This window comes from Pagrus pagrus (genome assembly GCF_965226575.1).
Source record: "Pagrus pagrus genome assembly, chromosome: 10".
NCBI lineage: Eukaryota > Metazoa > Chordata > Actinopteri > Spariformes > Sparidae > Pagrus > Pagrus pagrus.
Genome location: NC_140194.1, coordinates 27,448,763 through 27,474,147, shown reverse-complemented (window position 1 = coordinate 27,474,147; position 25,385 = coordinate 27,448,763). Strand labels below are relative to the sequence as shown.

The 25,385-nt window shown below is 41.1% G+C and overlaps 1 protein-coding gene across 2 annotated transcripts; it reads left to right on the top strand.

The window, feature by feature from the left end:
- Positions 1-15,672: 15,672 nt before the first annotated feature.
- LOC311263421 (homeodomain-interacting protein kinase 1-like) lies at positions 15,673-25,014 on the top strand. 2 transcript variants are annotated; one of them, XM_084363476.1, is made up of 15 exons: positions 15,673-16,097; positions 19,790-19,985; positions 20,240-20,431; positions 20,529-20,710; positions 20,822-20,945; positions 21,396-21,506; positions 21,643-21,720; positions 21,803-21,951; positions 22,079-22,414; positions 22,629-22,723; positions 22,807-23,014; positions 23,142-23,967; positions 24,254-24,440; positions 24,570-24,737; positions 24,920-25,014. In XM_084363476.1, the coding sequence occupies exons 2-11, from the start codon at positions 19,806-19,808 to the stop codon at positions 22,917-22,919; spliced, it is 1,560 nt and encodes a 519-aa protein (XP_084219602.1). In that variant the 5' UTR covers positions 15,673-16,097; positions 19,790-19,805; the 3' UTR covers positions 22,920-23,014; positions 23,142-23,967; positions 24,254-24,440; positions 24,570-24,737; positions 24,920-25,014. The 2 variants fall into 2 exon arrangements, with proteins under 2 accessions (XP_084219602.1, XP_084219601.1); XM_084363475.1 differs by having other exon boundaries at positions 24,251-24,440.
- The last annotated feature ends 371 nt before the right edge of the window (positions 25,015-25,385 follow it).

Below are 25,385 nucleotides of genomic sequence, written 5' to 3'. Positions count from 1 at the left end.
AAATGCAGGCGATGACATGATATAGCGCCACCTGCTGTTTATGGAGAAATTTAACTTCATGAAATACCAAACTAATGGAAGGAGAGGAAGGTAGCCTGAGAGAATGCATGGAGACAGTTGTCTTCAAGGCAATATTACATATATTAAAAGCAAATAATGACTTGGGAAGCGTCTATATTTTTAGATGTCTCAATATGTCTGCGTAATACGACGGAGTATTAGGGCCACATCGAGGGGGGAAAAAATCACAAACTTCGAGAATAAAGTCGTAATTTATGAGAATAAAGTCGTAATTTATGAGAATAAAGTCATAATTTATGAGAAAAAAGTCGAAGTACTTAAAACGTAAGTAGGTCGATTGAATGGTTGTGACAAACAGGTGATCAGATTGTTTACAGAAGTATGTTGATCTTGACAGGTTGCTTATTGTTTACAGAAAAATGTATTGATGTGTTTGCATCAAACCAAAGTTTTTATTGTTTACAGAAAATGTATTGATCTGTTGTGATCAAAGCAAGGTTATTATTGTTTACAGAACATATGTGTTGATCATTTGTGATCAAGTTGTCATGGATTACAAAAGTAAGCCAAAGACATTGGATTTCTTGAGGTCACTTGCAGATCTTTGTATGAAGAGATTTTATTCTGACTGTTTACTTACTTGTGAAGTTATTACAAGATATGTCTCCGAAAAAGATGCATTTTCTTGCATAGTCTTTTTAAAGTCCTAATACTTATGATGATATGATGCTGATGTGCCGAAAGATTAAGTATCTCCTTGTTTGTGAAACCTATCCTAAAGTAGGCCTACAACTCCACAAAATCCTCCACGGCCCTCATTTTACCAACTGTCTTCCTCTAAAACAACAGGTTAGAATATTATGACTTTATTCTCATAAATTACGACTTTATTCTCGTAAATTACGACCTTATTCTCATAAATTACGACTTTATTCTCATAAATTACGACTTTATTCTCGAAGTTTGTGATTTTTTTTTTTCCCTCAATGTGGCCCTAATACTCTGTCATACTAATACTCCGTCGTACCTTTCCCTGTTTCTATGCATTTGCTTTGTTTTCATGTCTGTCTGTGCATATAAATTCTGTACTGTTTTTGTCATGTTTTGTACACTTTTATATGCAGTACGTACTGTTTGATAACTGAAATACGAATAAACAGACATTAAAGGACTGTGTATTATGATGAGTATAACTGATGTAAAATATCAGCAAAGTAAAACTGTCCTACAATATTCTTGTAGTCTTTCCACCACTGTGTGACTCAGACTTGTGATCGCAGTGGTAAAACCTGCTGGATGTTGCATCTCACATGCATCTTTAAATAAGAAAAGGTCTGTAATTTTTCTGTTTCACCCGACTGCAAGATAATGATCGTGAAGGGGTTGCAAATGCATGCACAGATGTGAACTAAATAGGTCACAGATGCATTGCTAACCCATTCTGTAAACAGCTGTGATAAGATCTTGTGAACATCATGATATCTTCATCATTTCAGCCATCACAGATTTGCAGACAAAGGGGAACTGAGTGAATGTAGTTTACCCTCGAGGAGTCAGATACCAATATGTTTTTTTGTGTGTGCGTGGTTGGTGTTTGTATTTAAAAAATCCTACAGCCCTCTGATTCAAGATATTTTACTAATGAAATGCTAAAATGTGATCTTTAAAGGCCACATATTTTTAAGCATTTTTTTACATGGTCTATGGTCAATTTGTTTTTTGTTTGCACGCTGTCAGACAGAGAGCTCATTGACATAACCTGCAACTTTAAACAAAAATAACAGGTTAAACTTTTCCATTAAACTACAAGCATCACGGCCGAGCAGAGGGTGGACCCAAAATGCAGGACACAGGCTTTAGAGAAGACAAAAAAAGACTATCAAAAAACACACTTGGAACACTGGGAAAACGGGCTGGAACGCAAGACAAGCTAAGACGAACTGGCACAGGAGTTGGGGAAGGCTGACTACTTAAAGCATACAGGGGGTGAGACGATGAGACACAGGTGAAACACATCAGGGCGGGGACAGGTAATCACACAGGAGGTAAGGACACAGGGGCAGGAAGTGACGGACCTAGAACAGAGACAACAGGGTGAGTAACAAAATAAAACACAGAAGCAAAAGACAGAAACTGACAAATTAAGAGGGAAACACTTAGCTGGGGAGATATGACAGTACCCCCCCCCCAACGGCCGACACCTGGCGGCCTCGGCTCCCCTGGATGTTCACGGTGGAAGTCTCGGATAAGGTCAGGGTCTATGATGTGTCTAGCAGGCACCCAGGAGCGTTCCTCCGGACCGTAGCCCTCCCAGTCAACCAAGTACTGGAAACCACGTCCCCGTCGGCAAACAGCCATGAAGTTTGCGGACCGTGACGACAAGGGCCTCTGTCCACAAACCGGGGGGGAGGCGGGGGTCTGGAGGCAGGGACCAGAGCGCTTTCTCTGGAGGGTGCGACCTGGCTGATGTGGAATGTCGGGTGCATCCTCATGGTCCTGGGGAGTCTTAGCCTCACAGCAACAGGATTAATAACTTTTGAAATCGGAAATGGACCCACAAACCTGGGGGCAAGCTTCCTGGCTTCCACACGGAGGGGCAGGTTCTTTGTAGAAAGCCACACTTTTTGTCCCTCCTGATAACTGGGTCCCTTGGAGCTTCACCTGACTGCCGCCACCTAATACTGGTCCGAGTGGCGCAGTAGAGAGCGTCTGGCGATGGCCCATGTACGGCGGCAGCGGCGGATCAGGGCAAGAGCTGATGGGACGTTGACCTCCTTTTCCACGGCAGGGAAGAGAGGGGGCTGGTAGCCGTAGACACAGTGGAAGGGTGAAAAACCAGAGGAGGAGCTGGGGAGAGAGTTGTGGGCATATTCAGCCCAGATTAGTTGTTTACTCCAGGAGCTGGGGTTCTGGGTGGCGAGGCAACGAAGGCTGGTCTCCAGGACTTGGTTTAAGCGTTCTGTCTGACCGTTGGATTGTGGGTGATAACCTGAGGACAGGCTGGCTGTGGCTCCCAGGGGCGAACAAAAAGTCTGCCAGAACTGGGCCACAAACTGGGGACCTCGGCCGGAGACAACATCCTTGGGCAGACCATGGAGACGAAACACATGTTGCAGCATTACCTCCGCCGTCTCCTTGGCTGAGGGCAGCTTTGGCAGGGGAATAAAGTGAACCATTTTAGAGAAACGGTCTACAACAGTGAAAATGGTTGTGTTACCTTCCGAAGGTGGGAGTCCAGTGACAAAGTCCACAGAGATGTCTGACCAGGGCCGTCGTGGCACCAGGAGAGGGCGAAGCAGGCCTGAAGTGGGGCGATGGGAGGTTTTGCACCGTGCACACACAGGGCAGGCAGTGATGTAGTCTGTGATGTCCCCTTCCATGGTGGGCCACCAAAATCTTTGCCTTGTCACGAAGAGGGTTCGTTTGACTCCTGGGTGGCAGGAGAGTCGGGAAGCATGGGCCCAGTGAATGACCTGTGAACGAAGCTGATCAGGGACAAATAAACGATTCGGCAGACAGCCGACTGGTGGGGGATTATTAACATTAGCTCTTAAGACCTGGTCCTCTATTCCCAGGGAGACAGCCCCCACCACACAGGACGGAGGGAGAATCGTGGAGTCAGAATGATCACAACTCTCGGCTGAAAACAGACAAGAGCATCAGGTTTGGTGTTCTTTGAGCCAGGACGGTAAGACAGGGTGAAATTAAAGCGGGTAAGGAAAAGAGTCCACCTTGCTTGACGAGCATTCAGTCTCACGAGATAAGCACAGGGGTGCAGACGACCGTCTGCTGCAGACCTCTGGGAAAGGACTGCCCCTATGCCCACGTCCGAGACTGAGTGTGATGAGTGACCTTACAGATAAGTCTGCCGTCCAGAGCAAAGGCCTCTATGGGTCTCTGAAGCCGATAAGTCTTTAGCCTGAGAGAACTAGCAAGAGAAAAGTCCATGAAATTAGCACCTGAGCCTGAGTCAATAAACACTGGGGTTACTACAGTTTGTGAAGGAGAGGTAAGGGTGACTGAGACTTGCAGTTTAGCAGGATTAGAAATGGATAAGGTACTGCCAGTTCGTACTATCACGGCCGAGCAGAGGGTGGACCCAAAATGCAGGACACAGGCTTTAGAGAAGACAAAAAGACTTTATTCCAAAAATGGGTTCGGTACACAGAATATCAGTCCAAGGCAGGCAAACAAATCCAGAGGGGGTCAGGCAGAGGCAGGGTCGGAGAAGCAGGCAAAAAGTCGGGCTATCAAAAAACACACTTGGAACACTAGGGAAAAAGGGCTGGAACGCAAGACAAGCTAAGACGAACTGGCACAGGAGTTGGGGAAGGCAGACTACTTAAAGCATACAGGGGGTGAGACGATGAGACACAGGTGAAACACATCAGGGCAGGGACAGGTAATCACACAGGAGGTAAGGACACAGGGGCAGGAAGTGACGGACCTAGAACAGAGACAACAGGGTGAGTAACAAAATAAAACACAGAAGCACAAGACAGAAACTGACAGAATAAGAGGGAAACACTTAGCTGGGGAGATATGACAACAAGACCATTTGGGAATGCACTTAATTACATCCGTCATTCTATACTTGTAGAGACCTCAATTGCATTCCCTAAAACTAATTTAACCATCACAACTAAATGTCCAACCAGGGCCCTCCTTACATTACAAAGGTGCGTGGGGACACTGTCTGACTTTGTTTCACTTTGTTTTGGGCACAGTAATACCGTTAGAATTGTCTTTTTAAATAGATTTCAGTCAGAAGTAACTCATAAGTAACTCCTAAGTTAAAGTTAGTTCTTAGTTCAATCAAATAAATGGATATCCCTGTTGATATCTGGTTCTGTTGTAACAGATAAAAAAAGTTACAGCACAGAGCAGCTTCTGAAATGCTGGCTGGTGCATGAGTTAACATCTAATCCTGAGGTGTCCCTCATACTTCCTGTCACCCAAAGTTATCTATTACATCTACCATCTATAATGAACATGAGAATATATAACCAAGACACACAGTGATCGCATCAGATAACTTCAGACAGCAAAGACGGGAGGGCATCATTAAGTCTACGGTGAAGACAGCATGAAGCGCTTTACACTGGGAATCCTGCTGCTGCTCACTGTTTACTGCATTGCCATGCGTAAGTCTAGTTTCTGGAGATAATTGCCATTTGGGGGTCTGTTATGTTGTTTAGACTTCAAGTGTAATTTAATTATACCACAAGCTCATGCATGCTTTATGCAAAGGTTTCAGTTGATCATGGGAGAATGGTACGCCTCAAAAGATATCTGATCGTAAGAAAAAGTGATGGTACTTGTCATCTTAACAATGTAATACAATACAAGAAGCGGTTGCTTTTGGCCGTGGTCGATCATTGAGCTTCAGTTTTGGCCCTCTGAGGCATGCCTGCTTTGGTATGTCCGATTATTAAACTATTGGGACCTTTGATTCTGAAAATTAAGCCTTTCTGTAATGTTCTGTTTTAACTGCTTACTTTACTGAAAGCTATTTCTGCAAAGCCTAGATATCTATAGCCATAGCCATAGCCAGTTTTCTCAGTGCAAAACCAATCCACACTTTTTTTTTTTTTTTTTTTTACTTTTGGGATTTTTCACATTTTTTATATGCAGTTAACCATTTTAATTACATGGAATTTACAATTAATATTCAGAGGCCGGCCCCAAGAGAGTTTCATCCTTCACCGCCGTCCATCGAGAACATTTTGAAGACTATAATATAAGTCTATGCATTTGACTACATTTTGACAGGACCAATAATCGCTGAAGAAATAATATCAGTTACAGCAAATTAAATTGGACTCAAAGAAAAGTAACAAATATGGCCAATTTTTACTTTAATTTATCAAACTTAGTGACTAATTTCTTTCCTAAAAAAACCTTATTTGACATGGGCCATACTTTATAATAACCATCATTAATAGATAGTAAATGTATAGTTTATTAGATTTAATAATAATACTAATGATTATAACAATAACAATAATAATAATAATAATAATAATAATAATAATGACATTAATAATACATTTATTTTATATAGCGCTTTTCAGGGTACACAAAGACACTTTACAGGTTAAAAAGCAGAATAATAAAAACAACACACTAAAAACATAACAAAGTACATTGTTATTTAGTTAAGTAATTTCACTGTTAGGAAACAATGACATGGTTCATAAAACATTTATTAAGCAATCGTGAAGGTTAAAAACATCAGTTGCTACTCTCTGACGGCCCTCCAGTTAATATTTAAATATGAACTAGACAGTATTTATTAACCATTTACAAAGTATTATGACCATCTATTTCAACTTTCCAAAAAACACTTGCTATTAAATAGTGTATAAAGCATTTCACTGCTTTCCTAACAGTGAAATAACTATTAACTAAAGTTTACTTAACTATAAATTTGCCATTCTTTTATTATAATTGTTTATGTTTATGTTTATGTTTATGTTTTATGTTATTGTTTATGACATGACAGATATTAAGATTAAGATATCAAACACCCAGAACAAATACCAAGGACGTGACCTCAGGGTCCTCGATGGTAGCTGCGGCTGTGGTTTCTGTGACTTTGTCGTCCTGCTGCTTCCGTGATTCTGATTCAGTCATGAATGACTCAGTCCACTTTGAGGATTCAGTGTATGCCTTCTGTGTTACTGAACACATTAACAGCAAGCAGCAACTCACATGCTAACTTGTTGTGCATTGAGGTCACTGAATGACTGTGGTGCTAAATGATCCTTGTTTTTGTTTTTTTGTCGTTTTTCAGCTCATGGAGTGAACGACATAGCACCTGCAACGTGCTGCTTTAAATTCTTTGCTGGAAAGATACAACGGTCACAAATTATCTCCATCATCAAGACTCACAGCAGATGTCATGAGAAGGGATTTGTGTACGTCTCTGCTTTACTCTGACACTTTGTCTGTAGAATGATCCTCACTGGAGCAATCACAACATCTTCAGCCAGTTTTTGTCTGAGAACAATAATACAATACACCATTTCAAAGAAACATGACAGAGAAAATTTTCAATCTGCGACTTTGACCCCAAATTATATTTTCCATTTCTCATTCTGTTGTTATGATTTTTGTTTTGTCTGTGTGTGTGTGTGTGTGTGTGTGTGTGTGTGTGTGTGTGTGTAGGGTCAGCACTGCCAGAGGGAAGGAGATCTGTGTGAGCCAGAACCTGGACTGGGCACAGAAAGCTTTTGAGCAACAGCAAGTCAACAAGGATGATTGATAGTCCTCTGTATGAATCATCAAACATCTCCAGCTACTGCACCTCCAGCCATGACAACCCTCTGTCAGATCAATTTATAGTTGATAGCATCTTTTTATAATAATGAAAGCAGGTTAGCATTGTTTACTTTTATGCATAGACCCCTAACCTCCCTTTAAGCTTTTAAAGCTTTTTTTTTCCTTCATTTTTTCAATTTCCCTTTTACATAATGTACTATATGCATTCATGAAATGAAAATGAAAAATAAATATGTTTAAATACACAGGACAAAGTGTTGCATGTAACTTAATCTATCTGAGAGCAGCCACAGATGTGTGACAATTAAGATTTTTTTCAAATTGTCTCTTATCTTCTTCATATCTTAAAGTTCATAATAACAGTTATTATTATTATTAATAATAATAATTCAGATAACAAAACACATAACAAAACACACAGAAAATCAATTATAGCCTAGTGAGTGGATAACTGCATAGTATAATGACAAAAGTTCACAACAGGAAGTCAGTCTTCCTTGGATTCCAAAGTCCAGTCTTTCAGTAGGTCACACCTACATGTATTTCTGCTAAAGCCTGAAATGTTTCATCATTTTCCAACAGTTTGGTGTCTCTTCTTTTGAGGTCTGGTCTGTCTAACACTGCCATAAGTGTTACATTACATTGTGTAATTGTTAGTAATAATAATATGATAGCTATAACTTCATGTTCGTTTTGTAAAATTCATCCATGACATGGCTACTCATTAAAGACACTAAAAGGCACAAAATCACTATTATCTGGGAACAACTATGGCCTTCTACATCGACTCTTTACAAGTGTTGCTCCTGGCTTTGCATCGTCTATATTTGCATCAAAACACGACCCGTCCTCAGACCATGATTAGTAATAGTCACAATCTTTTGTTTATTCTCTCTCGGAGAAGTCAGAATGCGCTACACAAGCTGTGGTTTTTCATAATAGAGGTCAAAAGCCATTTTAGTTGGTCCTTGGTAACAATAGCCTTACCCCCAGCCCCTGACGTAAGTGGTTATTTGTTCTAGACCAGCAAAGTGTTGGTACCACTCTGGAACCAGTTTTCCTGGCCAGGAGCCGGTTCTTTGGCTGACGAAACACAAAGTACTGGTTCCAGAGTAGACCTGGCTCTGAACCAGCACCTGAACCGCCTCAGCCAAAAAGGGGTAAAATTGAACTTTTTTACACTTACATATTTGTCAGTTTTAACACATTAGATAAATCATGTTAAATAGTGAGTTCATGTTGAGCACTAATGTCGAGGAGGTGTGACTGCCAAACCGAACTGTCTGGGGGCTATTAGCAAGATAGTCCAGTAATCGATTGAAGAGTACTCAAGGCCAGAGTGTTAAGTTTCCCAATCAGCTTTGAATGCTGAGCTAAAATCCCCAAACAGCATCCTGATGTAGCTGTTTCTATTCTTCGGGTGTCTGAAGACTGAGTGGAAGGCAGTGGATATGGCACCCTCTGTGGATCTGTTGGTTCTGAAAGCATACAGCTGTGAGGGTCCAGGCTGGCAGGGATATTGTCTTTGATGTGCTGGAGAACCAGTTTCTCAAAACACTTGATCAGAATGGGGGTGAGAGCCACAGGGCGGTGATCATTTACACTAGACACTGCAGCCTTTTAAGAATGAGATGTTCAAAATGTCAGTAATGACATCAGATAACTGATTGGCATGTTTTAATTACACAGCCAGGTATGTTATCTGGACCATCATCATTCTTTATATTCAATTATATCAGGATTTTTCTCACATCTGCCATGGTGGCTGACAGTGTAGGCGGAGTAGACTTTACTGCTGAGTCTTTGTTGAGGAGACCAAAGTGAGCACAAAATGTGTTCAGCTCATCTGGCAACTTGACCTCACACATGATGGGGCACTCCTGCTTTTGTAGCCTGTGATGTGCTGGATCAGCTGCCACACATTTTTAGTGCTGTTGAGGTTCCTCTAAAGCCTCAGTTAACAGAGCTACTGCCAGCAGTAAGCAGTTTGTCTGGCGATATGCTGCCTCCCATTGGTTTAGAGTATGAATTTAAACAGGGTGTCAACATAGCACATTTAAGAAAAATAGTTTTGACTGGTTTGTGTCAGTTTGGATTGTGATTTAAGTCAACTTTCATTTGAAATCATGTTGCTATGTGCTTCTGGAAATGTAAAAGGTGAAATATGTAAATATAAAAAGAGGAGGATGAATGGGGCACATTTTAAAAGAACACTGAGGACAAAATATCCCTTTAACCTTTAACAATTGAGTATAATCAACTGAATTTTGAAGTTTGAATTTCTGAAGTTTGTTTTTTTCTTACTTTTTTGTAATGAAGAAGACTTCTGTTTTCTGTCTCTCGATGTCTCTTCAATCAAACCATTGTCTGTCTGACTGCAGTGAAAAACTGAGGAGGTGGGGGGACATTCTACCATAATGTCTCATGGGAGGATTATTGATGTCATACATGTTTGAAGCTCCAGAATGGACAGGATTTATATGGAGCGCAGTTCTAAGAGTCGTTCGCAGCAGAGACAGAAGAAGATCATCATTATCGCCATCATTTCACTGACAGCATCATGAAGACTCTCTGCTTCAGTCTGGGGCTGCTGCTGCTCGTCACCTGCTGCTGTGACGCCATGCGTGAGTGATCTCTGTCTGTCGTCTTTAGAGATTTCTCAGTGAAAGACATGTTTAGAATGACTTTATCTGTTTACTTTCCTTACAGCTAAAGCTCTGCAGTTCACAGCACCTGGAAACTGCTGCTTCAACTTCTATGCACGCAGGTTACCATTAAAGCTTGTGTCTGACATAACCAAGACCTACTGCTCCTGACCAAAGTGTGCATTCATGTAAGTTTGCGCTTCATTCTCTTGCTATATTTATCTTATGATGGGTGATGAAATGATGAACTGAAAGATGGACGACCACACTATCCATAATAATTTGTTACAATACCTTTAAAACATGATCACATGACCATCATCATTTGAAAGTGTTGTGATTAAAGTATCAGTTTGGTCTTGAGTGGTATTTTAGCCTATTTATGTCTCGCTACTTAGGATTAGAATTGGAATCAGAATCGGAATCAGAATCAGAAATTCCTTTATTTGTCCCGCAAACAGGGAAATTTGTGCGTCACAGCAGCAAAAGGACAGTTCAATATAACAATAAACAGTAAAATAAACAATATAATAAAAAGGTAAGAAGAGCTAGAGCAGAAATAGAAATAGAATCATATATACATAATATGTACAAATATAAACAGTGTAATTATAAACAGTGTGGGCAGTGTATTGTTGTTGAGTATGAAAATTGCTCAGTTAGTGCAAACTTGTGTATGTGTTGCAGAGTGCGGACTATCAGAGGTGGACAGATCTGCTACAGTCAGACTTTCAAGTGGGCTCTGGATGTCTACAGTCAGCCCCACGGCACTGAGGGCAGCAGTCTGCAGCCCTAAACATGTATTATACAATAATACATGTTTAGGGCTGCAGACCACTGCCCCTCATAAAACAATGCCTGGTTTTGCAGGCCTAAAAGTGTGAAGACATGTGACTTATTTGAATAAAAAGCATTATTTAACACAATGGTTGTGTGTATTTTCTGAGTTAAGTGTGTATTTATAACGGTGAAACAATACATTTTGCGTGTCTAATTTGCATTATCAGTCAACAGCCAATGGTTGACGTAAAACGCATCACAAGGACCTTTTAACTGCTAATGAAACAGTCTAATTTTAGCACTGTTGCCTCTATTTGACCTACATAAGCAAACAATACCATTATGGCAGACAGTATATATGGTCATTATAATCATTTAAGGCAAATCTGGGAGAAGGACCTGAACTCAAACATTCAGGAGGAGGCATGGGAAGAGGTGGTCTTCAATGCAGGGTGGCCTGTGAGGGATGCGCTTAGTAAATTTACACACTATAAGGTTATCCACAGATATTATTACACACCAGTCAAACTTCATAGAATGGGGTTGATGAAGGACAATCTCTGTTGGAAATGCATGAATGACACAGGCTCCTACCTCCACCTTCTGTGGGAATGCTCTCTGGTTCTTCCTTTTTGGAAACAAATTATTAAAACTATTGGAGAATGGTTAGATACGCCATTACCAGAATCTCCCCAGCTGTGTCTATTAGGAGACAGGTCCCCTTTGCCTCCTGGGGTGTCTAAAGCAGAATCTGCCCTGGCACTAGCTGGGTTCATCTCAGCTGTAAGAATAATCTTAAGACACTGGAAAAGCCAAGTAAGGCCTGGTTTCGCAGACTGGCTAAAGCTGATGACAGACACAGCCTCGTTTGAAGATCTAATTGCAAGATTAAATGATGGTAGGGGTAAATTCTACCAGGTCTGGTCCCACTTCCTACATTTTATTCAATTTCAACTGACTAGTGTCCCATAATGAAAGCATTATCATGCGACATTCCCCCCACACTCCTTTTATTTTGTATATTGCATTTTATTTCTATTTATTATTTTTTTTTAAATGTATTTTATATTTTATATATATATATCTAAGATGTATTTATTTATTATTATTATTATTATTTTATTTTATTTATTTTTCTTATTGTGATGCAATCGTATTACTGGTTTTCTGTTTTTATTGCCCAGATGGCTGTGAAGTGCGTATATAGCGCAAAGTGTAAGTTGTTAATATGATGGTATGTTATGTGTTTCTTGTGAAAAACAAAAATCAATAAAAAAACTTAAATACCCCTCACCTCACTCTCCTCTTTGGTGGCCATTAAAAATGCAAATCGCCGTCTCTAGAGCCAGTGTTTTGGTTTGTCCATTCTGGGCTCCTGTAAAAACACGGCGGTCACTCCATAGACATATATACGTAGGCGCCTCATAGACTGACGCTGCCTATTGGAGCTGAAGTATCAGCGCGGCCGCCATCTTGGCTGGGTCCCCAATGCACCCCCAGTGCATTTACTTCTACTGAGGAAGGTGTAAACTAAATTAATCACAACTCCCCGAATTTTTACCCGATTTTCACACGGTTTGGTTTGTTACAAACGGCAGAGATTCAGTTATGATACAGGACGCTGTCACACATTAAAAATACATGCTTTCGTGCTGAAAGACTTTGTATTATGCTCTTTTACAAAGACATATGGTATGGCATATTGATAAATGTATAAATTAATTTTATTTTTTAATAAAGAAACAAGTTTGATTGTTCATTTGAATCTCTCTCACTCTCTCTCTCTCTCTCTCACACGCATGCACACACACACACGTTGATTTCAGACTGACAAAATATCCATAGTGACTGAGTCTTTGTCACAGTTTCTGTTCATCAAGGCTAGAACACAAACTGAAAGTTTAACAATTAAAACACAGTTTCAAACCACACAGCACATTCTGTGCCAAATACAATAGTAAACAACACAATGTAAAGTACTGTTGACTGTTGCCAGGCAAACGTCTGTAACACATATACATACAAGCTCCCATATATTGTACCAGCTTAGTACATTTTTTTAAAGGCCTGGAAAAGTAATTATATAATTCCAGGTCATTCCAGCATCTTACACTTCCCTGTTGGGCTTGCAACTGGGGCTGGGGAGCTAAAACCCTTGAAAAAGAACCGTTTTGCACAGCTTCTTGCTTGTGCTGGCACTCTGTAACTCCAGGGTAGTTAATTTTGCAATGTGGTGCAGCCTTACTTTGTGAAATACAGACATCACAAATGACACAGGCATGAAATGATGGTTTTCAATTCCAAATTAGGTTTCTGCAATGTGCTCCCTGAGTAAGAACACATCCTCTGAACCAATCTCTGCCCGAACAAAATGGTTGACATACTGACAACTTGTTCTTTTGAGTTTTGGCGAATCATACGCTCTGCTGCTCTGACTACCTTCACTGTTCCCTCTGAGGGGATCATCAGCCCACCATTGTTTTTAAGTTCAAGCAGGTGGTAGCTCTGGTCAAAGGATGAGGGTGCAGCAGCTGTGACAAGGCTTGCACGACACACCTCACAAGACGTTTTTTTCAGAACTTTTCTAACAACAAACCCTGAAATGTAGACCAGGGCACTGTCCACTAGAACACCAAAGCGGGTGGGCAGGTAACTGTGGTCACATATGACTGCAGAAATGTTTGCAAATGGGGACAGGAGCTCTTCCTCTGCCATTAAAGCAGAGTACATGTCTGCAGCTGATAGGGACACAGTTTCATCTAGTGCTGCCACGTTGCCTGACCCACTTGGTGAGACACCACAACGGACCATCAGGCGGAGGAAAATGCCCTGGAACTGCCCTGCAGTGGGATTGTTATTCCAGCCTCCTAAAAAAAATCTAAAATATTTACACACTTAGATTACAGAGATGTTTAACGGATACGTAGATCTTTGCGGTTTTCTTTGCTCTCCGGTCTCGGGCCTTTGCATTTTGCTTCTCCCGCTCTAGACTCTCCACTCTTGCCAAAGCTTCACGGAGTCTGGCCTTCAGACGAGTAGGAGAATTGGGCAATGCATAGGAGTGGTCCTAGTAGAAAGAAGGATGAAAATATCTTCAGTCATGTTTATATCATACCACTCACAGGTGTTTGGTGCATAGCACTGCATATGTGCAGGCACACATTCTTAATTTCATACCCGTAATATCACTGCCAGCACCATGAGTATGAGAAACAGAGAAAGGGTGTGTGTGTGTGTGTGTGTGTGTGTGTGTGTGTGTGTGTGTGTGTGTGTGAGAGAGAGTGTCAGTGAAAGGGGGTGTTATGTGTTCACGTGTGTATTTATTTATTTATTTATATTTATTAACATATAAAAAGTGTGGTATGCGAGTATGTCTGAGAAGAGTTGCAGAAAGCAAAGGAGAGATTTTGATATGACCGGAGCCATGATGCTCACAGCTGTGTGAGACATATCAAATAGCCCACAAATACTCACATCATTGGGCTGAGGTTCACTTTCAGGGAAGTGCTGAGAAAGGTCCACTGGTAGGCTCTCTTCAGCTTTCCTTGAAGTTTTTGTGTTCCTTGTCACTACAGGCTAAAATATAAGAAACCTTATACTTAAAAACAACTTCATCAAAAACACTGGAAAAGTTTTTAGTATCCCACAGTGTATTGTAGTACACAATACATCACTAATTACTAAACACGCAGAAAGAACTAACGGTAATAAAAAACCAACATGTTTAGCAAAGTGTGATATTAACTTTTGTTTTACATATGATTCATAGACATCTCTGTTAGCGTGTAGAGTAAAAATACACCTCCACCAGAAAGTCTGAAAATAAAGACTACATGTATGAATAGATTAACCTGAGGAAAAGAAACTCAAACTCTCAGTGCGTGTCTTTAATTCATCAAAATGCATCATGTTAGCAAAACATCAGATCAAGTAAGACGGGTCTAAAAACTGGATTTTGATAAAGGGGCCGTCTTCAAGACAGATTATAAAGCACAAAGTTGAAAGCCCAGTCATGTCAGTCGATTTGATCTTTTGGGGACCCCTATATCATCCCAGGGCAAAAAAAGCACCTCAGGGTTCATGAGGATCAGAGGAAATAAATCACCTGAATAGAAAATAAAAAAATGAAAGCATCCTCCATACAGTAGACCAGAAGCAGATTCATTCATTCTTGTCATGTCCTCTGTTAAATATTGTCGCAGTTGATGAAACATGCACTGACACATTTATTGTCTGCTGACAGTTCTATTCATTATCTTGTATCTCAGAAAGTAGAAACATATTCATAGAGCAGATCTTGATACAGTGAAACTATGCTGACATGGTTCATTCTGGTTTTAACCTTGTGATTGTGCTCTGGGAGGAAGACAGTGTGGACTGTTCACAGTGGCACATCAGGAGTGTCTGCCAGTCTGTTGAGCCAATGAAAGCTCAATCGCATCACTGTCTTTTTACCTCACAATTTGACTGTTTATCTAATAATGTGACTTTTTGCTCATAATTTTTACTTTTAATCTCATAATTTTGATTTATAATGGAAATATTTTTTCATCATTTTTTCTTTTTTTTTCTTTAACTGATGGAAACATGCTTCCATAGGATGTGGCAGGCAGAGGCTTCCAAAAGCCTCTCTCCCTCTTTCTCTCTTGTGTATTATGTATTTATTGATCTCTGCCCTAACGTTCATTATTTGAGACTCCACAAACTGAGGATTGTAAGTGGAGCTCTTGTAGAAACACCTGCTGCTCACACACAAATCCCACAGTTTACGTCCATCAATTCAAATAAACGTTATTGGTATGAATGAAGTTACATTATTGACACATTTAAATGACATATTATTGAATGACGACATTTTACACAAGAAAACTAAATAAATCAATTTGCTGCACAGAATCTGTCACTCGATCACGCACACGTACGCACGCACGCGCGTCACTGAAGGCCATGGAAACAGAACGTTGACCAAAGCTATAAAAGCTGCAGCCCGGCGGCCATTTCTCTGTTCGCACATTAAACTTTGACAAGTTGACCTCCTGCGGATCTGCTGTTGGAAAGTTTGAATCTCGGAAACCTGATCAACTGGAAGACTTCATCACAAACACACTTGTTGGATTAAACCTGACCACCTGGAAGATTATTCTCCACCAAACCTGTTGGATTATACCTGACCACCTGAAAAAGTTCTTCTGAAATAAACCTTTGGATTAAACCTGAACACCTGAAGACTTTTTTTTACTAAGAAACCTTGTGCATAACTTTGCTGGAGGACAACTACCGCAGAGCGTGGACCACCTTTAACTGCTGGAGAAGTGGTTTCTGGTGGACCCCCTGTGGCGAAGAACCTGCTGACTAGAGTCTCTGCAGGTAGGACATCTTTAATTATCACACCAGATGTAGTTATTCATCTTCTCAAACGTGTAGAAATGGGTTTCAGTTGACAATGTACTCATGGTAAATTGTTGAATTTACAGATAGGACATTGATAGCATTTTAGCTAGTCTTTCATGAAAAGTCAGTTTTGGGTGACACTTGACGTTTTCTTGTGTAAAATGATTTTAGATGATAAGAATGCGCTGAAAGTCCCGCGGCAGGTGAGGAATGTGTTCAGGGTTGTGTAGTGATTTTTAAATACTGTTATTATTGTTGAGGGCATCCATTTTTACATATTTAATGTCGAAAATTTAGAGGAAAAGATGGCGGCTGGGCCTTTTTTTTGAAAAATGCCAAAATAAACAACGTTGTTGTCTCGTGCGCCATGGAGACGATGGAACGTGAGGAGATGAGCTCGTGCAGGTGTGAACACACCAGGCCCGTCTCTCTGTGTGCAGCTCAGTCTGCTGCTGTAATTGTTGAAAGTGAACTTAAAGTGTAACCGGACATGTTGTCTGAGAGAGTTCAAGTTCACAGTCGATAATATTTTTGAAGGACTTCTCACTGTTGCGTTCAGTCAGCACTCAGAGCTTGAACTTTATGTGTTGGTATTGAAAAGGTTGTGAAGAGATGAGAGTGGCGTCCAGAAGAACAGTGTTCTTGGAGGATAGACCTACTTACTTTACATGATAGACTGTTATAATAAATGAGTCAACTGGTATTCAAATTTGTAACACTGCATCATATTTTATGAGCTAATCACGGGTTTTAGATGTAAAATCCTCATCTGTAATGTAACTTGTAAAGAGGATCTGAATTCAAAAAGGCTCCAACAGCACAAACACAATGAGAGGTGAAGATCAGTGACTGAATGATCTGAGGCCAGGCAGCAGACAGTTCACAGCTGACTGTCACTCAAATAGACCACACCCCTAATTATGCATAACTTTAAACATTAATATAATTTATAGCAGTTAGTTATATAAAAGTTCAGATGAAGGCATAAATAATCTACAGAAACCAGCTGTAAAACATCACATGTCTCCATACAGCTCGTCTGGTGTAATCCAAGTCTGCAGAAGCCCCGAGACAAAGTGATCTGAAAAGATGTTATTTACACGCTGTATTAACCTCAAATCTTCACTGTAGCTGCTGGGATAAAAGTGTTAGTGTGCATGAGCTCAACCACAAGTCGTGTGTGTAGATAAAGTCTTTTCAAATCAACATTTTTAAATGGTTCTCAATTGTTGTGTTTGTTGTGGAGGGACACATGTATTTGAACAAGTATTTACAAGAAAAACACCACAAACAAAGAACTTTTTGAGTATTTATTCTGTCAGTTTATTAAGTGAATACAGTTCAATACTCTTGATCACATACTGGACAGAATCTTTACAAAAATTCAAAACTTCATCCATACAATATAAAAAGGAATCCTTCACATTCATGTTAATACACGAACTCTGAGTGCAAACTTTAAAGAACATTCAGGGGTTTGTTTCTGCTTTTTCTTTTCAAAAAACACAGACGTCACCAGCGTCATTACAGAATCAAACTGAATCAAATCTGAATGACATCGGAGCATCTCGTTTGTCTGAGTTTGTTGTCATGGCTTGGCTCAAAAGGGGAAAAAAGCTTCACTTTGTGTTGTTTTAAAGGTTCCAGTTTGTTGGATTTAGTGCCATCTAGAGGTGAGGTTGCAGATTATAACCAACTGAAGACCCCTCGTCTCACCCCCCCTCGCTAAAAAATTAAAAGTCCCTCTGTAGAGTCAGTGTGTGGTTTGGCTGTTCTGGGCTAAAGTAGAAACATGGCGTCCACAGGTATTTCACTAACAAGACCACGCCACATTTTAACGTTAAGGTAGTTTATTTAAATTGGTAAGAACCAATTGTAAGAACTTGAGACAAACAGGACAGAAATGTTTAGGCTTGCATATATAGATTTCACAGGTGATTGAATCAGTGACGTAGGTGATTGGGTTGATGCGGCACAGGTGGTTAGGTTGACGAGACGCAGGTGGTTGGATTGGTGGGAGGCAGGCGGTTTGATTGGCTGGGCCTGGGTGGCAGATCAGCGAGGAGGAGTGGAAATTCAAATTTCTAGAGCCGAACATGTTTCTCCAAAATGTTTGGACACATCCAGAAGATGTTGGAGTGATGTGTCTGCACAGTGTCCAACACTGCTGCTGTGACTGAGATCATTTACTTGTAATGTGAGGCGAGATGAAGAAGCCAATCAAATGTGTCCAGACAAATTGTCTACACCTCTTGGAGCATGAGGTTGAGTGCTGTGTTTCCCACATTGAACGCCATTCCTGTAATATTTCTGCTTTTAAACTTTATTTTAATGGTGTTTTTTGTTTTTGTATTACAACAAACAAATGAACAGAATAAGAAAGAAAATTGCAGACAGACAGTGATGGGGTCATCGTGGGTATAATGAAATGCTTTGCAATAAAAAACTGAAAGGGGAAAATTAAGTTACATTGCAATGTTCCTGTTAGTCCTTGAAACCCATGAAAGGGATCTTCTGATTCATATATTACATATATATATTGTAAATATATATTAACATTTCTTGAACTATTTCTGTCCATTCAAGGATTGTTGGAGACTCTTTGCTTTGCCATTTCCTGGTTGTTGCTTTTTTACTAGCTGCTAGTAGAATTTGTAGTAAATATCTGATTTAATATCCATTTCTTTTTTTCAGCTCAGTTGGTTTCCCAAATAAATAACAGTGACATTAAAATCAAGATCTGAGCTGCCTATAGATCTGATCTCTGTTACTACATCTGTCCAGTAGGTAGAGATATTAGGACACTTCCAAAAAATGTGATAGTGACCTGCAGACATGTTACCACACATTCTCCAGCAAAAATAAACAACTGCAGGATTTTTTTATTCTGGGAGTGATGAAAAACCTTAAGGTGTTTTTCCAGGTGAATTCCCTCCAGATACCTGAACTTGAGGTGTTTGACTATGTCTTACAGATATGTATTCATTTTCAGTCATTTGTATGTTACCTTCCATCTCCCATATTGATTTAATATACATTGTGGAAAGGCCCCTTTCCAGTTGTAAAGATGAATAAATCCTGGAGATAAGTTTTCTGTTAATTTGACCTTTAAATGCATCAATGAATACCCTAATCAGACTCACCTCTGTCTCTCCAATACTTTTAATATTATTGTCGAAGCCTCCTGTAATATTTTTGTGTCTAGTTCTTTTTCCCAGTTGGCTTTAACATATTCGGTATCGTTCCCTTTCTGCCTCTGAAGACTCTGGTGTAGTTTAGACATTGTTTTTTGTGTTTATAAGCTTGAATTAGGACATTTATCACTGCATTACCTTCCTCAGAGATTTCTGGTTTTATCTGTTTGTCATAGAAATCTCTTATTTGTACATACCTGTAGAATTCATTAGCATTTAGTGGAAATTGCCCTGATTTTGCTCAGACGATCAGATGATCAGTGAAATGTGGAATATGAAATAAAAACATGGTTGTCTTTGTAAAGACCTTAAGCGATGTTTTAACATGTTTTGTGTCATCTAATCATTGACGGGGTAGAAACCGTTGGATGGTAGCAAAAATAAATATACTCAATATCTGAAACATTGTTATGGTCCTTCAAAGGGAATGAAAGTAACTTCTCCTTTTTCTTGTTTTCACCTGTTTTGTTTCAGTATTCTGAGAGACAAAATGGGCTCCCCTGTATCCAAGGAGTCCACCTCATCTTGCCAGCTCCCCAGCGGATATGAGGTCCTGGAGGTTCTGGGAGAGGGCTGCTTTGGAAAAGTTTTGAAATGTTGGAAAAGGGACATCAAGCAGACTGTGGCTGTGAAGATTCCTAAATTCTTTGACGAGGACACCATCAATGAGGTGGGAGGTGTTGATATTTATGTTCAGTGTTGTAAAAGATATTGTATAGTCAGAGGTGCAGTAAGTGCCTCATGCAAACAAGCAATTCCTTTTACTTTAAGCTACTATAAGCTATCTAAAAACGTCACTATGTAAAGCTATAGCTATTATCTGTACACCTTTAGTTTTAAGCACCACATTATAAAGACTTCACACCTTAACACATTAACTGACAGTAAAAAACAAATCATGTCAAACTTGCCGTGTGTCTCCAGGTTTCCATGCTGAGACGGTTCAAGCGCCTCAAACTTGACCAACGTAACATCGTCAAGTTCATCGATTGCCTTCAAACCAAACATGGAAAGGCAATCGTGCTTGAGGTGCTGGATATGAGCCTAGGCGACTACTTATCAAAAACAAGTTTTGCACCTATGCTTCTGAGTGACATCAGAACCATCATCCAGCAGGTATGAACTCCAGCAGCACCATCAGATGGAAAGCAAAGCACTGAGCACTCTGTAAGTTTTAGGCTTTGGTACATTCTTACTGACCTTGTACTTTCAGGTGGCTACAGCATTTGAGGCGTTGAAGGGGATTGGGGTGATCCACGGTGACGTGCACCTCCAAAACATAATGTTGGAGAATCACAAAACACGACCCTTCAGAGTCAAGCTGATCGACTTCGGTTGTGCCATTTCCACATCAGAAGCCACCCAGGGCGCACTGCTGCAACCACTGGCTTTTAGGTAGGGTTCATTATTTTTATTGTTACACTGGAGTGAGTTAACCATTTATTGCTCACTTTCCCAAATCTGACAGTGTAAACATCTTGTGTAATGTTTCTCCTCCACATTCAGGTGTCCAGAAATCTTGTTGGGCTGTCCATTTTCTGAGGCCATTGACATGTGGTCCCTGGGCTGTCTGTTCTTCCTAATGATCTGCGGCAAACTACTGTTCGATGAATGGACTGAGTATGAAATGGTAGGTCACCTACTATATTCAGACAGTCTGTCAGTTACTCATACTTGTGTGTCTTCACTCGTGCTTGTGGTGTAGCTCTAATTAGTGCTCAGTGTTCATCCCACATGTATGATGAGAAATCTAAAGCTGGAATTTAAAGAAATTTAAAGAAAATAGGGAATGAGAAACCATCTTGGTGTTTTGTTCAAACAGATGAAAAGATGCTCTAAATTTACTTTGAGCGTAACAGAAGGAAGTAATCTGACGTTTACTGGTTTAAAGAACTTTGTACCTTAGCTACAATGGGAGGTGTTAGCATTAGCATGTTGTGAAAGGATGACCTGCCCTACTTTGCCTCTGATTGGCCAGTCTCACTCCTCGTGCTTGAACCGAACCAACCAACGAGAACTTGCCATTCAATATTTTGCTTCCTCTTGCATATTTTGATGTAATGCTGTTTTTAATCTCCAGCTGCAGAGCATCATTGATCTCCTGGGTCAGCCAGAGGACCGTCTTCTCAGTGCTGGTCTAAGGACAAACAAGTTCTTTAACCGGACTGAGTCCAACAACTGGGAGCTCAAGGTACAACAGTGAACCTTCTCTGACCTTTAATCTTTTATCAGAATATTTTCTTGTTAACATTTCGCAACATTTAACAGTGGATCATTCAGACTGATTCTGAGGAACATTGATACAAACACTTTGAACCTTCTTTCAGACATCTTTTGAGTATTTCAGAAGTAATCTCAGCTGTGCCAACAAGGACCAGCCCCAGTCTCTGGACGATCTCAAAGAAGTAAGTGTGAAGTAACTTTCAATGTCACTATGATCGATTGTCCTTTCATGATGGTGGATTTGACCGTTGTTTCCTCAACTAGATGCGTCTCGAGAAAAATAATGTAGCTGAGGCCGCAGAGCGAGAGCAGTGCATCGAGCTCCTGAAAGCCATGCTGAAGGTGGATGCAGATGAGAGGATCACTCCCCGTGAAGTCCTCGCTCATCCATTTATCACCAAAGACTACCCAAAGTAAGTGTGTGTGTGAGATGTGAGTCCTGTAGGCGGTGCTGTGTCAGTTAGTGATGTTTTATCATTTGATCAGTGTCCTGTCGTGTTTCTGGGACATCAATGTAACAGTGAGTGTGTCTTTTTGTAGCAATGGGGCTTTGGCAGCAGCATCCCCTCCACGTAAGACAGACGAAAAGAACAAAAAGATGATGAGACCAAAGACGGCAGTCAGGGGTAGAAGACGCGTCGCTCCTTCCACAACATCGCCACCATCCACTGTTACTTTGGTTCGATGGAAGGCAATGGAAAATCTGAAGAGTGCACTCGGTGAGCCACCTGCCTCTCCTCTGACGGATGATGTCATTAACGTCCGACCAGACGACTGCACTCCATCTCCCACTTTTCTACTATCAGGCGTGATCCTGGTTCGGCCTGCAGCACTTGAGAACACGCTGCTGCCGGAAGGTCAGGGGAGCAAAGTCAGGTGAGATGTCTTCCTCTGGTCACGACACCCATATCTCACATGAGAAAATAGTTCAGATTGCCAGAAATAATAGCAGAGACATGATTCTTAAAGATGTCATGACAATAACAAGATAGATCAAGATCTTTACTACAGGAGGTTTTGGTTCCTCGTTGCAGCTTTAAGATGTGATGACAATAACAGGAATAACTCTAACATTTTGTGGTGTTTTCAGTCTTCAGTCTGGCCTGAACGAGGCGTCAGGGTCCTCAGTGACCAACACTGAAAGTAGCATGAAGTCCTCAATATGTGAGGACTCAGGCTCATGTGGTAAGTAACAGTCACCTCCACTTGTGTCTGAACTGTTGTGCACTGGAGTACGACTGAGGTCTTTAATGTCCTCTGACTTTCAGAAACCATGGGGGCAAAGAAGAAGCATCAGAAGAAGAAGAATCGCTTCAGACGCGTCTTCTCCTGGATGAGGAAGACCTTCTCTTCATGTTGCCCCTGTGTTGAGGAGGATTAGGGATGTTTGAAGGCCATGCTGAAGATGGATGAGGATGAGAGGATCACTCCCTGTGAAGTCCCCACTCATCCATTTATCACTAAAGGCCACCCAAAGTAAGTATGTGTGTGAGATGTGAGTCCTGTAGGTGGTGCTTTGTCAGTTAGTGATGATTTATCATTTGATCAGTGTCCTGTCGTGCTTCCGGGACATCAGAGTAACAGTGAGTGTGTCTTTTTGTAGCAATGGGGCTTTGGCAGCAGCATCCCCTCCACGCAAGACAGAGAAGTCCCAGATGAACCTTAAGAAGATAATGAGACCAAAGACGGCAGTCCTGAGTAAAAGATGCCCCGACAGCGCCACCGTCCACTCTTACTCACACATGACTGCACCCAGATCTACACCTCCAACTCCATCACGAAATTTGCTGACGACACAACTGTGGTGGGCCTGATTGCAGACAATGAGGAGACAGCATACAGGCTTGAGCTGAACCGTCTTGCGAGGTAGTATGAGAACAGGAACCTGGTCCTTAACACCTCCAATTATTGACTTCAGGAGAAGTAAAGGACGAGACCACCTCACCCTCCACATACATGGTAATGAGGTGGAATGTGTCGACGAACTCAAGTTCCTTTAAGTCACCGTGTCGAGGCAGCTGACATGGACCTCTAACACCTCGCAGCTTGTCAAAAAGGCCCAACAGAGACTGTCTTGAGTACCATCAAGAGCGTCCTGACCAACTGCGCAACAGTGTGGTATGCCAGCTTCACGGCTGCCGAACGCAAAGACCTGCACCGTGTGGTTAAAGCAGCCCAGCGCATCATTGGGACGGCGCTTCCTACACTGAACACTGTTTATGCTGTCAGGCTGAAGAAAAAAGCCAACAGCATCTGTAAGGACTCTACACACACCGGACATTCCCTATTCGAACCGCTGCCTTCAGGCAGACAGTTCAGTACAATAAAATCTACCACCAAAAGACTGAGAAACAGCTTCTACCCCAGAGCTGTGACCTCCATCCATCCCCTACAATGAAGAATCCCAGCCACAGAAACTGCAGCAGCAGGTGACATACTTGCACTATCTTGCACAACCACTGTTTTGCACACTTACACTGTTAAAGCTGCTACCTCTGTCTTTACTGTATACAGTATATATTTATATATTTTTATTCTGTTTTTATATTTTTATTTTATATTTTATTTGGTATAGTTTACCTTTCTTACTTTGCACTATTTGTTTCTATTGACCTGAAGAGGAAGCCGAGCACAATTTCATTGTACATGTGTACAGTGACTATAAAGAATATTCTATTCTATTCTTCTATTCTACTTGGGTTCGTCCTGCAGCAGCTGAGGACACACAGCCGATGGAAGATCTGGAGAGTGCACTCGGTGAGCCTGCTTCCACTCCTCTGAAGGATGATGAAAGCATCGACATCCAACCAGACGACTGCACCTCATCTTCAGGTGTGATCCTGGTTCGTCCTGCGACACTTGAGAACACGCTGCTGCCAGAAGGTCAGGGGAGCAAAGTCAGGTGAGATGTCTTCCTCTGGTCATGACACGAATATCTCACATGAGAAAATTGTTCAGATTGCCAGAAATAATAGCAGAGACATTCTTAAAGATTAACAAGATAATTCTGTGTGTGTGTTTTCATGTTCAGTGGCAGGACTTACATTGTCAAGATCTCAGGAAGTTCAGCCTTCTCTTCCTCGAGTGAGGACTTTGACTGTGAGCCACCTGCCTCTCCTCTGACGGATGATGACATCATTAACTTCCAACCAGACGACTGCACTCCATCTCCCACATTTCTACCATCAGATGCAGTCAGGTGAGATGATGAAAAATAGTATCAGAACCTGTTGCCTTTGTCTTTCACTCACTTCCACATCAAATCCACACGATAGCTAGATCAAGATCTTTACAACAGGATGTTTTGGTTCCTCGTTGCAGCTTTAAGAGGTGATGACAATAACAGGAATAACTCTAACTAACTTTTTCTGGTGTTTTCAGTCTTCAGTCTGGCCTGAACGAGACGTCAGGGTCCTCAGTGACCAACACTGAAAGTAGCATGAAGTCCTCAATATGTGAGGACTCAGGCTCATGTGGTAAGTAACAGTCACCTCCACTTGTGTCTGAACTGTTGTGCATTTTGGAGTGCGTCTGAGGTCTTTAATGTCCTTTGACTTTCAGAAAACATGGGGGCAAAGTAGAAGCATCAGAAGAAGAAGGAGAATCGCTTCAGACGCGTCTTCTCCTGGATGAGGAAGACCTTCTGTTCATGTTGCCCCTGTGTTGAGGAGGATTAGGGATGTTTGAAGGCCATGCTGAAGATGGATGAGGATGAGAAGATCACTCCGTGAAGTCCCCACTCATCCATTTATCACCGAAGACTACCCAAAGTAAGTGTGTGTGTGAGATGTGAGTCCTGTAAGTGGTGCTTTGTCAGTTAGTGGTGATTCATCATTTGATCAGTGTC

Excerpts from the sequence above, each read along its gene's own strand:
- LOC311263421 (XM_084363476.1), top strand. The coding sequence starts at position 19,806 with ATGGGCTCCCCTGTATCCAAGGAGTCCACCTCATCTTGCCAGCTCCCC. Across the intron at positions 20,432-20,528 it reads TCAGAACCATCATCCAGCAG|GTGGCTACAGCATTTGAGGC; the intron begins GTATGAACTCCA and ends TTGTACTTTCAG. Across the intron at positions 22,415-22,628 it reads GGTCAGGGGAGCAAAGTCAG|TCTTCAGTCTGGCCTGAACG; the intron begins GTGAGATGTCTT and ends TGGTGTTTTCAG.